The sequence below is a fragment of the Ailuropoda melanoleuca genome, chromosome 8, assembly GCF_002007445.2.
Source record: "Ailuropoda melanoleuca isolate Jingjing chromosome 8, ASM200744v2, whole genome shotgun sequence".
Classification (NCBI taxonomy): Eukaryota; Metazoa; Chordata; class Mammalia; order Carnivora; family Ursidae; genus Ailuropoda; species Ailuropoda melanoleuca.
The window spans coordinates 64,845,014-64,858,802 of NC_048225.1; the positions used below are offsets into that span (position 1 = coordinate 64,845,014).

A 13,789-nucleotide genomic window follows, 5' to 3' on the forward strand; every position below is an offset into this window, starting at 1 on the left:
TCATCATCCATTTGTGCACCGTTCCGTCCCTCGTGCCTAGAACAGTGCCTGGCACCGAGGGCGCACTCAGAGCAACAGAGGCAGGAGGGTTTTATCGGGCAAACCCGTGCTCCCGCGTGTGCGGAGCCGCGAAGCATGGACAAGCCCAGAAGGTGGGATGGCGGTGTTCTTCTGCTTAGATCCCAGAACCCACCCCACTTACCTTTGGGGTCACCCAGTCCTTCCGGCTGGGGGTCTGGGTCTTGACCATACACTTGGTCCAGGCAGTGACGTCGCCCGTACAGTAGTAGGCGTCGCTCTTGAAGACCAGCTGGCCCGAGCACTCCTCACAGGGAAGGAGGGCACCGAACACCATGCCGTCCGCCACGCGGTCCAAGATCTGAAGCCAGGAAAGGAGAAGCTACAGAGAAGGACACTCACCAAAGTGGGCGGAAGAGTGGGCAGACCACACTCACGGAGAGAGGAGAGGGCTTGCCCTGACACGGACTCCCAGGGGCTGCTAGTCTACACGCAGAGCTCAGGCTTCTCTACTCTGAGACCTCCTGTCCACACGTGAAGCACCACAGCTCCCTCATCCCTCCGTGATTTAGAAATAAAGGGAGACCCCACATCAGGCTCCTCCGCTAGGAGCCTGCTTCTTCCTCTCCCACTCCCCCTGCTTGGGTCCCCTCTCTCGCTGGCTGTCTCTATCTCTATAAATAAATCTTTAAAAAAAAAAAAAGAAAGAAAAAAAGAAAGAAAGGGAGAGTCAGAGCGTCCCCTGCTCCTGTGCAAGGAGCTATGTCAGCCAGGGAAACCGGTGCGGTGCTGGCAGGCCTTCCCTCACGAGGGGGGCTCCACGGCCGCCAGACCTGTCGGCCCCTGGGCATCTGGGCCTTAAAATGTGGGACACAAACACACAAGGCAAATACACGGCCCACCCTGGTCTCCCCGCAAGACTTAAACCCAGGGCTGATGTATGGGGCGATCTTCCTGCCCCCGGACGCCCTGACCACGACGGCCCTGACCACGCCACAGAAATGTGGCATTTCCACTCCTCCTGATCAAGACCAGTGGGCGTCCCACGGGAGGGCCTCCCACACCGCGGGGGGTAGCTCACCGCCGACTCCCCGGAGGGCACTTGCTGCTTGTTGAAGATGAGCAGCTCTTTCAGGTCGTTTGTTGAACACGCTTTCTTTAGCTCGTCCTTGATGTTCCAGATCAGCTCGTTCTGGGCCTACGGACAGAGCCAGGTAGCTGACAGACCAGCTCTGTGCAGAGACCCCACCAGAGGGGGTCTCACCTGCCTCGCTCAGCCTCCAGTGGGGTCCTTGTGCGTCAGCTGAGCCGCACCTCCCACCCGGTCCCCTGCACAGGGAAGTGGCCCCGCCGCACTCCCGCGGCATTTCAGTTCCACCTGGAGCATGCCGTCCCTGGGACCACCCCCCCCCAGACAGACCCCACGGCAAAGAGCTGGGGTGCCCGGGCTCCTCAGCCCCAACATTTGCACCCAAGGACACGGGGCGTGTTCTCCAACCTGAACACGGGTGGGGACCACTCCCAAGCCCCCCGCCGGCCTCCACAGCATATCACATGGGAACAGACCTATGCGTCACAAGACACGGAGTTTCTCCAGCTCGGGGGCAACACTCACGCAGTGCCCACTCTTTCTGAGGCTCTGAGCATCTCCTCACCACCACCTTGCCTGGGACGGCATCGGCCTCCCCGTCAGAGCACAGGTGGGGCGAGCCTCCTCCCTCGATAGGGTCCCCGGCCAGCTACTCACCACCTCCCGGCCGCAGACCGCACCCCTGCAACCCGGACAGAAAAATGCCAGCCCACCGACCCCATGGAGTCACTCTCCACGCCAAGTGAGGATTTTAATGAGGCCTGTTTTGTCTTGTTTTCTTTAAAAAACTATTTTACTTCTAAGTAATCTCTATCCCCAAAATGGGGCTCAAACTCATCACCCTGAGGTCAAGAGGTGCAGGCCCTATCGATCGAGCCCGCCAGGCGCCCCTCGCGTGAGGAAGATAATGCGACCAGCAAAGCGACACCGCACACAAACGTCTGTTCCCGCTTCACCGCACCTGCCCACCCCCCTCCCCCGCAGCACCTGCACTGCATCACCAGTCACGGTGACAGGGGAACGCGTGGCAAGTCTCGCGGTGCAAGTTTAAACCGAGGAAGCGAACTACACCACCAGCTTGACCGAGGCCAGGGAGCATCTGAGTTTCTGACGTTCTTTTCATCTCTGATGCCACTCAGGAGAACACACGGGTCGGGGCAAGTGCAAGTAACACCAACCACAACCCACCGCCACCGGCAAAAACGGAACCAATCCTCTCACGAGCGCGCCGAAGCAGGGAGAAATCGTGTTCCCAAGACCGATGCCAGCTCTCCCCTGGTTTTCATTTTCTTACATATTCCAGAGCCGCGGATACCATGCACGAACGTGTGTGTGAGCGACCAAACGCCCAGCACTTTCTGACCAATCACTTTTACTTTGATTCAACACACGCGTCATGAACACCGCACTCAATCTCTGTCCGTGACTGTGGACTCAACGGGCGGTTCTCTTCTCCTTCACTACACACCTATCGCTTTTGCACAAGAGCTCTCCCTTAAAGAACTAGGAACAGCCTTATCTCTTCCAGGCTCCTGTGCGTGCCAAGCAAGTCTGGCACCCCTGAACTTGACACTCCCTGTGCAGTGCGCGCCAGCGACCCTCCAGGTGCAGGACACGGGGGGCCGAGAGGCTGGGGAGCAGCTGGTCCAGCCCCTGGAGCCCGAGCGGGGCTCTCCTTCAAGCACGAAGGCCTGCTCTGGGGGTGGAGGGAAAGCAGTGCTATTTCACCACTGCTCCCAGTTTGGGAATTCTTGGAGGTCTCAGTAAGTGGGATGCACACGCCCCCCAGAACTTTCCTCCCAGAACGAGGGCAGAGAATTAAGAGAACGATGAGCAGAGACCCACAGCTCAGAGCTCACCTTGAGGGCCCTCTCAAGCTTACTATCTTTGTCCTTTTCTTTTTTAGATTTCTTCTTGGCCACTTCATCCATCCCATCCACCTCGTCGCCCTTCCTCTTTCTGAAAGAGACATGGGACAAAAAAGAGCCATCAGAGCCCTGGAACCGGAGACTGGGGGGAGTTGCAGGACCTTCACATCCTTGTAACTCCTGTCTGCCAGGCCCCAACATACCACGTCTCACTCTGCCGCCAGGAGCTCATGGTCTGCCCAGGCAGTACTGGCGATGGGCCCCACATACATTGCTGCCAAGAGGCGGCTCAGGGGTTACCCCAGGGCCTTGGAACTGCCTGTCCAGGATCCATGGCTCAGGCCCCACCTGACATGAAAACCCCCATGTATCTCTTGGCACGAATGAAGCAGCTAGAAGATTCTGGCAGGGACTGTGATAGGTAAGCCCACTGCCAAGGGACTAGGACTGTGGAAAGATGAACCACTTGTGCCAGGGGCCGAGCCTTTCAAGTTAAACCACAGGGCTGCTCCTACGGCGGTTCTCCGAGGTGGGGCTGCACCGTCATTTAAGAGAGTCTCCGCACGGCTCACTAGTCACCCCATTGAAGGAAGCAGTGAGGGTCGTGGCAGGCCCCCAGAACAGGGTGGGGTGGTCACAGTGGTTAAAATTCAGCTGCAGCTGTTACAGACCTGACTTCAAACCCTAGCATTTTCCCTCATCCACGAAAAGAGTACGCCGTGTGCCTTCCAGGACCGTGAACTATCCCCGTCAAGTGCCTGGCACGGTGCTGGCCACACTACAGTGCCCCATTGATGCCGGCTGTTACAACGGCACACGCATGAGCTCATGCCTCCTGGCACGCACATCAGGGGCGGTGCTGTCCTGAGGACCTTAATCCATGAGCCCGATTTTCCAGTTTCCCCACCTATTCCAAAGCCGCATACACTGCCCACGAGCTTGTGTGCGATGAACCCAGGTGGTGCATGACAACTGCTCGATGATGGGAAGGTCAGGGTCACCCCAATCCTAATACCATCCACAGCCGGGCATGGCCCTGACACACCTCCCCTTCTGTGCCCATGACCCAAGTGACTCCAGACTGGCTCCAACTGGGCTTCCCATCCTAAATGCTGGAGCCACAGGAACCCCACGCCATTCTGATGCTTCTCATCCACTGCTCCCCTCTCCCACCACAATCCTCCTAGCAGCAGCATCAGAGAGACCCTGACACAGGAGGCCGTGGGGACAGGAAAGCGAGTCATGCAGGGGTCCCAGGAGATGTGGTGGTCTGCCTGGGCAGGGGGGAATACTCAGGGTGGGAGCGTGTGTGTGGTGGCGAGCTGGTTCCGCCTGTCCATGGATCAGACAGGGAAGTGGGAACAGGTGGGCGGGAGCTGTGGGAACGTGCGCTGGGGAGGGGTGGGCAGGGGCGCGGCTGTCACTGTCCCTCACTCTGCAACCCAGCCTGCTGACAGTCAGCAAAGGGAGACACGGGAATAGCCTGGCATCTGCAGGGTCTCACCGAAGCCCTACCCTGCCTCCCATGGCCCCCCACCCACCCTTCACTCTTGACTCCCGGGAGCTGCTTCTTCAGGGTTTCCTTATCTTCGGCGGTGAGGAGGCCAAAGCCCTTGAGCTGGCTGGCGCTGTACTCGGGCCGGAAGCCCAGCTCCTCCCTGTTCTTCACAAAGCAGTTCGGGTGGTACCAGCGGTCGATCATGCCCAGCTGGGGCTTCTCTGGGTCCAGCATCTTCTTGGACAGGCGTATCTGGCCCTGCAGGAAGAACCACACGTGGTACCAAGAAGACAAGAAGGATGGTGACATCAGTGATCTGGGGGACACACGGGCCAGTCAGGACCACACCCGGCGGGGCTTCAGGTCCAAGGGTACCGCGAGGGCTGCCAGCAGCCTCGGACTGCTTTCTCCCACCCAGGATTGTGTGCTAGCCTAAGCCTCAGCACCCCCGTTTTAAATGGGGTCAACTCCACCCACCCACCCGGGCCCATGAGGACGTGCTACCTCTTCCCTGAAAAATGTTCTGCTGGCCCCGAGCCGACGTAAGCAGAGCCGGCCTTGGAACACCACCTAGGACGGGTCCACCCCCCACCAGGCCCCCACTCCAGCGGACTTTTCTGCCATCCCCGCTGCTGCCTTTTTACACATGAAGGCCCCTCAGAGGTGGTGATAAATCCGCACGCTAGAACACTGTGCAGCCTCGTGGACCAGCTTTGAGTCCAGGCTGGACACTCTCAGGAGTTCCGAGCCTGGGAGATGGTCATGTGACGCTTAACCGCCAGGGCTGCGCTAGCCCCCAAAGCCCCCGTATCTGCTCTTCTCCAGACCCCCTCCTCCAGGTTCACCTTCTCTATCTTCTCCATGCAGCCCTTGCAGGTGCTTCTGTTGGACTTGGCATACTCGGCCGCGAAGTCCGCCAGCGTCTTGTCCGTCTTGCCGCCGCCTCCATCCTGGCCTTTGCCTGAAGGATGGAACACAGCAGCGCCGCGCTCAGCCTCAGGGCGGCTCCGGAGAGCCTGAACCCCCGAACCCCTCCGCCGGGACACCTCGTGTCCGGGCGACTGCGACTGGCCCAGCTCTCCTGCATCTGCCTCCCAACAGCTGTGCCTAACACAGCTGCTTTTCTGGCTATAGAAGACAACCCTTCCGCGGACAGGCCCTCGAAAACAGCTGGGTGCCCGCGGGTGCCTGTGTCACCCTCCGGCTCCATCACTGCCCTGCGTCCACCCCCTCACTGTGGAAAGTGCTTCCTTAGCACTTATCATGGAAGCCACGCCCTCAGCTACATTCAATTCAAATCAGCCACCTTCTGATTTCCACGCTCCTTCTTGGCATCAAAGTTACGTGCAGAAATGAAAGGAAAGGGAGTGTCTTCATACAGAAAGAGGACTGCAACTAAGAAGCACGCAGGGAGGGGCGCCTGGGTGGCACAGCGGTTAGGCGTTTGCCTTCGGCTCAGGGCGTGATCCCGGCGTTACGGGATCGAGCCCCACATCAGGCTCCTCCGCTATGAGCCTGCTTCTTCCTCTCCCACTCCCCCTGCTTGTGTTCTCTCTCTCGCTGGCTGTCTCTATCTCTGTCGAATAAATAAATAAAATCTTTAAAAAAAAAAAAAAAAAAAGAAGCACGCAGGGAGGCGGCATTCCTAAATCAGTGGGGAAAGCTGGCATCATTCAGCAAGAAGCCCTGGGGATAAACAGCCAAGCATCCAGGAACAAAGGAGAGTCTTTTCTTATATAAAAGTTAAGTCCAAGACTGAATGTTTCTGTCTTAAGATCTGGAACAAGACAAGGCTGTCTTCCCCCACCACATCTATTCAACATTGTACTGGAGGCTTGAGCCAAGTGCCATTAAGGCAAGAAAAAGAGACAAAAGTGTAAGCTTGGAAAAGAAAGGTAAAGTCACCTCTACCTGTAGGGACGTGACTGTGCAAAAAACTACTTCTACCGTTAAATGAACTGAGCAAATCTGGACAACGCAAGGTCGACATATAAAATGTTCCTATATGTGAACAATAAACATACTTGAAAAAGAAATTAAACCACACTCCAGTGTAAGTAAACACACAGAACAATTAGAAACAGATTTTAGCAAGACACACAAACCTTCTGCCCGAAAACTTTAGGACAGTGTGAAATTGAAGGCCTAAGTAAATGGAGTTACTGCACGTTTATGGATTGACTCCATTCGTTAACATATCGATACATCAAACCACTTTGATCCAGATTCCACGTGATGCTAATCAAAACCGTAGGGAGGGGCGCCTGAGTGGCTCAGGTTGGGTGGGTGACTGCCTTCAGCTGGTGTCATGATTCCAGCATCCTGCGATCCACTCCCACATCGGAGTCCCTGCTCAGCGGGGAGCCGGCTTCTGCCTCTCCCTCCGCTGCTCCCCCTGCCCGTGCTCTCTTGCTCTCTGTCAAGTGGATGAATAAAATCTTAAAAAAACAAAACAAACAAACAAAAAACCCTACCAAGCCTGTTTGGGCAAGAAATCACTAAGTTTACCACAATTTTTGTAAGGAACTACAAAGGACCTAGAAAGGTCAATATTGAAAAAGAACAAAGCTGAAGATTCACGCTATGTGATTTCATGATGTCCCACAAAGTTGTAGGAGTTAAGACAGTGGGGTGCTGGCAGACAAACCAGCCAAGGGGTCCAGAGTCCAGACACGCCCACAGTCACGCAGTCAGCTGGTCTTAACGAAGTCTTTTCACAAATGGTAAGGGAACAACATGGTAGCCACATGGAAAAAAACCAAAAAAACCACCCCCTCCTCACACCTAACACGAACATTCTTTTAAGGCTGATCAGAAACCAAATGTGAATGCCAGAACCACAAAACTTCCAGAAGAAAGCAAAGGAAGTATCGTCACAATCTTGGAACAGGCAAAGATTTCTCAGGAGACTGACGACACTAACAAAAAAGAAAAAGGGGAAAAAAAATCAACTACTGCCAGTAACTAAACAAAAGGTAAGGCCCAGAATGAGAGAAGGCATTCACATTGATACCTAATAAAGGACTTCAATCTAGAATATTCTACGAACCCTTACAACTCAAGAAAAAGACTACTGCAAACTGAAAGCACGACGTGCTCTCACCGCACACGCTTCGGTGGCTGGTATTGACGAATGCCTGTGCCAGGCGGTGGTGGGATGGGAAGTGGGACGACTCGGGAAGACAGTCCGGCAGCTTCCCTAAACAGTGGAACGGAGACCTACGGACGCTCCGCTGCTGTCCCGAGGTGCTCACCCCAGAGAAGCAGGAGCACGTGTGGCGCAGCGACGCGCACGCAAACGAGAACAGCAGCTGTATCTGTAGCAGCGCAAAGCTGGCAACGGAAGGTCGGCTCAGTGGTGATCTACTGGAAGGACTACCCCTCCGTGATCCAAAGCACAAAGGGTCACATGCGAGGCAGCCTGTGTCTCACGAGTGTCGTGCTGAGCAGAAGGAGGTTATGGGACACGTCCACGCTACTCCTTTGCTTCTTGAAATCCTAAGTCACACAAAATTAATCCACGGGGACAGAAATCAGAGCCTGGCCTCCCAGGTGGGGCAGGTAACAGAGCAAAAGGAACCTTCTGGGGGAAGAGAAATGTTCCCTAACTCCATGGGGTGTTTGTTACATGACTGCCCACATTTCTCAAAACTCACATATATCGTTAAAAAAAAATCCCAGATGAAAAACTGAAAAATCAGACCAGAACCAGAAACTGTTAAGTGAGCAGACAGACACGATTACAGGACATTTACTCCAGGATGAAGCTTCGATGCAGCAAAACATACAAACGCACTTCAAAGAAACACGTCAAAGGGCAGCCTGGCTGGTGGGTGGAGCGGGCAACTCTGGATCTCGGGGTCGTGAGTTCGAGCCCCATGTTAGGGGTAGAGCTTACTTAAAAACAAAACTTTGTATTAAAAGAAAAAAGTCTTGGGGCGCCTGGGTGGCACAGCGGTTTGGCGTCTGCCTTCGGCTCAGGGCGTGATCCCGGCGTTATGGGATTGAGCCCCACATCGGGCTACTCTGCTATGAGCCTGCTTCTTTCTCTCCCACTCCCTCTGCTTGTGTTCCCTCTCTCGCTGGCTGTCTCTATCTCTGTCGAATAAATAAATAAAATCTTTAAAAAATAAATAAATAAATAAATAAAAGAAAAAAGTCTTTACATATATTAAAAAGTCAAACTGGTAAATATATTTGCAAAAGGTATGACAAAAAAATCTGTATCTTTTGTTTCATTATGAAACACACAAAATGTCCTCAAGGATGAGGCAAGGACACCTACGAATATCACATTAATAAAACTGAAAACTAAATGTGACGAAACATGCCACCCCACCCAGAGCCAAGGGAAGAGGAGCGGAAATACTTGACACGGGCATCTGTACACGGGTGGTGCCAGTGCACGGACGCAAGCCTACTGGAAGGCAATAGGACACAAACAGAAGGCCTTGGGGTCATCTCTTCGAGCAGCCATCTGCTTCTTGGAATTAAAGACGCAGCTGGACAGGTGCCCAGGCTGGACAGGAAGTCTGCAGCAGCTCCATCCGCAACGTGGCAAAATGGGTGAGAGTGCAGCCTCAAAGGACAAGCCGTCTGGAGCTGAACCCTGGCTCATCTGCCCTTGGCCTGGCCTCGGCCCCGTAAGCTCACCTCTCAGCGTCTCCACTGGACACGGGGCTACCGCACAAGGGTGAGAGGACGTCAATGTCAAGGGTCGTGAACGAAGCACAAAATGTAGCAAACCTCAATAAACGAATACTGAATATTTTAAAAACAATGATACAAACTCACAATTTTTAACATGAAAAGAGAAGATATCAGGGGCGCCTGGGTAGTTCAGTGGGTTGAGCGGCTGACTCTTGGTTTCAGCCCAGGTTCGTGATCTCAGGGTCGTGAGACTGAGCCCCACGTTGGGCTCCGAGCTCAGTGGGGAGCCTGCTTGGGATTGTCTTTCCCTCTCCCTCTGCCTCTCCCCCTGCTCACATACCCTCTCTGAAATAAATAACTCTTAAAAGAGAGTAAATGTTAAATTGTAAAACATAGTACGTAGATCAATGTCACTAGGAAAATGCAAATCAAAATCACATGAGAGAACACCTTAGGATGGGTATTATGAAAAAGGGAAAACAAGAACGACACACACACACACCCCCTCAGACACTAAAGCGCTGGCAAGGATGCAGGGGAACCGGAAGCCTTGTACTGCTGGCTGGGATGCACAATCGCACAGCCCTTCCAGAACACAGCAGGGCAGGTACACAGAACGTTAAACACAGAACTACATGATCCAGCAGCTCCCCTTCCGACCGTGACCTACGAGCACGGAGAGCGTCTGGACCAGGTACTTGCACACCAATGTCCACAAGCAACACCACTTGTAATCGCCCAAGGGTAGGAACAACCCGAACGACCCTTGATGGAGGGATAGATAAACAAACTGTGGCATATCCATGCCGTGGGCTGACAGCATGGACGACCCCGAGGACACATGCCAAGGGAGACAAGCCAGTCCCAGAAGGACAAACCCTGCGTGATTCCCTTCCCAGGAGGCACCTGGAGTCCCACTCAGGCAGAAATCACAGTGTGGGAGGAGAAACGGGGAGTTACTGTGAACTGGGCATGGAGCTGCAGGGTGGGAAGATGAGAACGTTCTGGAGGTGGACAGGGTGATGGTTGAACAACTGTGTGTGTGGGTCATGCTGACAAGCACACACTGGAACACGGCTCGGATGGTGGACGTGTGTTTTCCCACACACACGAAGTGACCGAGCGTCTGAAAAAGTGACACTTAGAATCCCAATTCTATGGGAAAGAAAAAACACCGCACACACGTGAATCAGTATTTGAATAGAAAATTCCTAAGGAGACACCCCACAAGGCCAGTGATCGTTATCTTGGAATCACAGGGTCTGGGAAGATGTAAACTTCTTGCGTGTCTCCGTCTATTTTATCAGGCTCTTTGGATACAAAAATCCCCGGACAACTAGCAGGTATTATGTTAACTTTAGGACTTAAGATGTTTCGCAAGCGGAACACAGTTACAGCAAACCTATTGTGCCTTTTCATATTACAAAATGATCTAGTTTGATACATGTAAATTGTAACTAGAAGGGACATATCCCTAAACAAACAACCCCCACTAACCTGAACGCAAAAGGGAAACCGACCAGAGAACGAGAAGAACTTGTTACACCTGCCCCCAGCGCAAACTGACACACTCACCCTCCGGACCATTTCTCGGCAAATTCGCTGGTATTTTTACTCACGAGTGTGAGCAGTGTCACTGACCTCTCAGCTTCCACAGACCGGCAGCAGTGGGGGACGAACACACTGAGGCGAGGACAGGGAGAACGGTTTAGCACAGGCAAAAGCCGGTGGACGTTCCCGCGACAGCCCGGCGTCACGAGAACGGGCTCAGTGGGGTCAGCTTGGAAGGCAGACAAACGAGAACGCAGTCTCAGATCTTCAACAAGTGATTAAAAACGATTTAATCTCGAGCAAGTTAGGTCTGTGGGTATCAACAAGCTGACTTGAGTTCACATGGAGGAAAAAGACCCCGAATGGCCAACAGGATATTGAAGGAGAAAAGACCGAGGACTGACACCATCTGACTTCAAGACTTACCACTAAGACAGTCCGGTACTGGCAGGATAAACAGACCAGAACAGACCCCAGAAATATACCCCGCCCCCCAGTCCCTGACATCTCACAAAGAAGAAAACACTATACAATGGAGGAAAGACAATTTCCGACAAGCGGTGAACTGGACATCCGCACGCAAAATGAATCTAGACGAAGACTTCACCTCCTTCACAGAATTCATCTAAAAGGAAACCACACTATAAAGCTTCCAGAATGTGAAGCAGAAAGACCTAGCTGACTTAGGTGTGCCGATGACGGTAGACACAACACCGAAGACACAGTCCAGGAAAGAAAGATTTGGTGAGCTGGACTTCTTAAAACTGGGGACTTCTGCTCTGTGCCAGACACTGTGGAGAAGACAAGCCACAGACAGGGACAAGAGATTTGCAAAAGACAGAGCTGATAAAGGACTGCTATTCAACACAGATGAGCCACTCTAAAACTCAGCGGTAAGAAAGTCAACAAATGGCAAAATATCCAGACTCCTCCCCAAAGAAGAGATGCAGACGGCAATAAACAAATGAAAAGGTGCTCAGCATCGGAGGACATCAGGGGATTGCAAATCAACCCAGGATACCTCTAACATGCCTATCAGAACGGCCGGAATCCTGATCACGGACACCACCAAACGCTGGAGGGAATGCAAACCAGGGCAGCCACCGAGGGAGACGGTTTGCTGGTTTCCTCCAAAAGGAAGCATACTCCTCCCAGAACGATGAACAATCACAGTCCTTGGAACCCACCCAAATGAGCTGAAAAACCTATGTCCACAAAACACCTGCACATGGATGTGTACGACAGCCTTATTTGCAATTTCCCAAACTTGGAAGCAACCAAGATGCCCTTCCGCAGGTGAACGAACAGACCGTGGTCCATCCAGAGAACGCACTATTATTCGGCGCTACAACGAACCGAGCCATCAAGCCATGAAGAGACACGGAGGACCCGCAATGCCCGCTTGTCTCCGAGTGAAGAAGCCAACGGGACGAGGCTGCGTGTGAATGACCCCAGCTCCGCTGACACTCGAACAAAGTGGGGCTGGGGTGCGGACCCCCTCGTGCACTGAAACTGCGTGTAACCTGATGCCCCTGAACCTTAACTCCTTATAGCCTACCGTTCACCAGAAGCCCCACCGGTAGCCAGTGCATCCTGTTCCGTGTATTAAATATCGTACTCCCCACAGATTACAGAAAAGAAAATATTATTAAGAAAACCATTATGAAAAGGAAACATCGACGGTAACGTACTGAACTTCCTAAGATCCACACAGAAGCCAGTGTTCAGTTCAAACCCATGCTGTTCAAGAGTCAACTGTTTGGTGAACATTGTCCAAACCCGTGCAACGTGCACCATCACGCATGAACCCTGAACCTAGGGACCTGGGGTGATGATGAGGGGGCCACTAACACACGCACTGCTCTGGAGGGAGACAGGGAGAGGCCCTGCCTGCGTGGGGGCAGGAGACAGACGCCAACTCTCCACACTCTCTGCTTCACTTTGCTGTGAACCTACAAATGCTAAGAAAAAAAAAAAAGTCTATTAAAAAGAAAACTGCAACAGATTTCAAAGCTACATTTCTGGGGCGCCTGGCTGGCTCAGCTGGAGAAGCCGCAACTCATGATCTTGGGGTTGTGGGTTCAGGCCCCACATTGGGGGTAAAGATAACTTAGAAATAAATCTTTAAGAACAAAAATAAATAAATAAATAAATAAATAAAAGCTCCAACTCAAGCACCTTAAAAAACAAATACTCTGCCACAGGCAAGTCAACGAGGCGCCGCCGAAATCACACACTGGCTCCCCGTTACCTACGTGTGCGCCTGGGAGACACAGGGGCGGGGGGCGGGGGGGCGGGCAGGCAAACGCTCTCTCAGAAAAGGCCCCAGAGAAGCTGCCCAGCCGAGGCCTGGGGAGGCCACCTGCTGCGTCCCCGGTCTCTACACACCTGTGACGCCTCCAGCCTCCGCGGTCTTCTTGACTTTCTGCTGGTCATCCCACCTGAGCTCAGAGAAGCCGTCCACCTCTACGTCGGGGTGTCGGATGCAGTGGCCGACCTTCCAGAAGCAGGAGAAGTGGTACCAGTGTGGGACTTTTCCATCAAACATGGGCGACTGGAAGAGAACAAAGGGAGGTGAGCGAGCAGCTCAAACCCAGCCCTCAGCAGCTGCACACACGACGCCCTTCTTTCCCTTCTCTGTAAAACAGGGACGGCCGTGCCCGTGTCCCCCATGTTGTGCTAGAAAAGCTGTGAGCCGATGAGAAATGGCATCCCAGTCCACATTTCTCAAGATCTCCCCCAACAGCTACCTGCCACGGCGCAGTCTCTTCTTGGGACGCGGGGCACAGATGGGAAACAGCGGCGCTTCTGAAGAGAGCTCTGCCCCACGGGCCACGCCTCAGTGACTCAACTTCCCTCCGGGTGCCGTGGAACACACACAGGACCCCCGCTCTGTGACCCCATCCTGCTGTGCCTGCCTGGGAGGCCAGTGACCACCGCCGTCAGGCCTGTGTGGCCCAGAAAAGGCTCTTTCAGTGCCTCTGCTATTAGAACAATAAGGGACAAGTCCCAGATAATGAGCAAAGCAGAGAAAATGTGTCAGGAAATAGTGTCAAGCCGGCAGCAGCCACACCAATGTGTGCGGAATGAATGAACTTCTCGGAGGGCGAAGGC

The 13,789-nt window shown here is 53.5% G+C and overlaps 1 protein-coding gene across 1 annotated transcript in view; it reads right to left on the reverse strand.

The window, feature by feature from the left end:
• PARP1 (poly(ADP-ribose) polymerase 1) overlaps window positions 1–13,262 on the reverse strand; it is a gene marked incomplete at its 5' end in the record, with an annotated part of 33,690 nt that extends 20,428 nt beyond the window's left edge. The window contains 6 exons of the mRNA XM_034666607.1: window positions 203–379; window positions 1,100–1,216; window positions 2,968–3,067; window positions 4,518–4,732; window positions 5,320–5,435; window positions 13,064–13,262. Coding sequence (XP_034522498.1) covers window positions 203–379; window positions 1,100–1,216; window positions 2,968–3,067; window positions 4,518–4,732; window positions 5,320–5,435; window positions 13,064–13,262 — 924 coding nt within the window. The remainder of the gene's footprint in view (window positions 1–202; window positions 380–1,099; window positions 1,217–2,967; window positions 3,068–4,517; window positions 4,733–5,319; window positions 5,436–13,063) is intronic.
• Window positions 13,263–13,789: the final 527 nt, after the last annotated feature.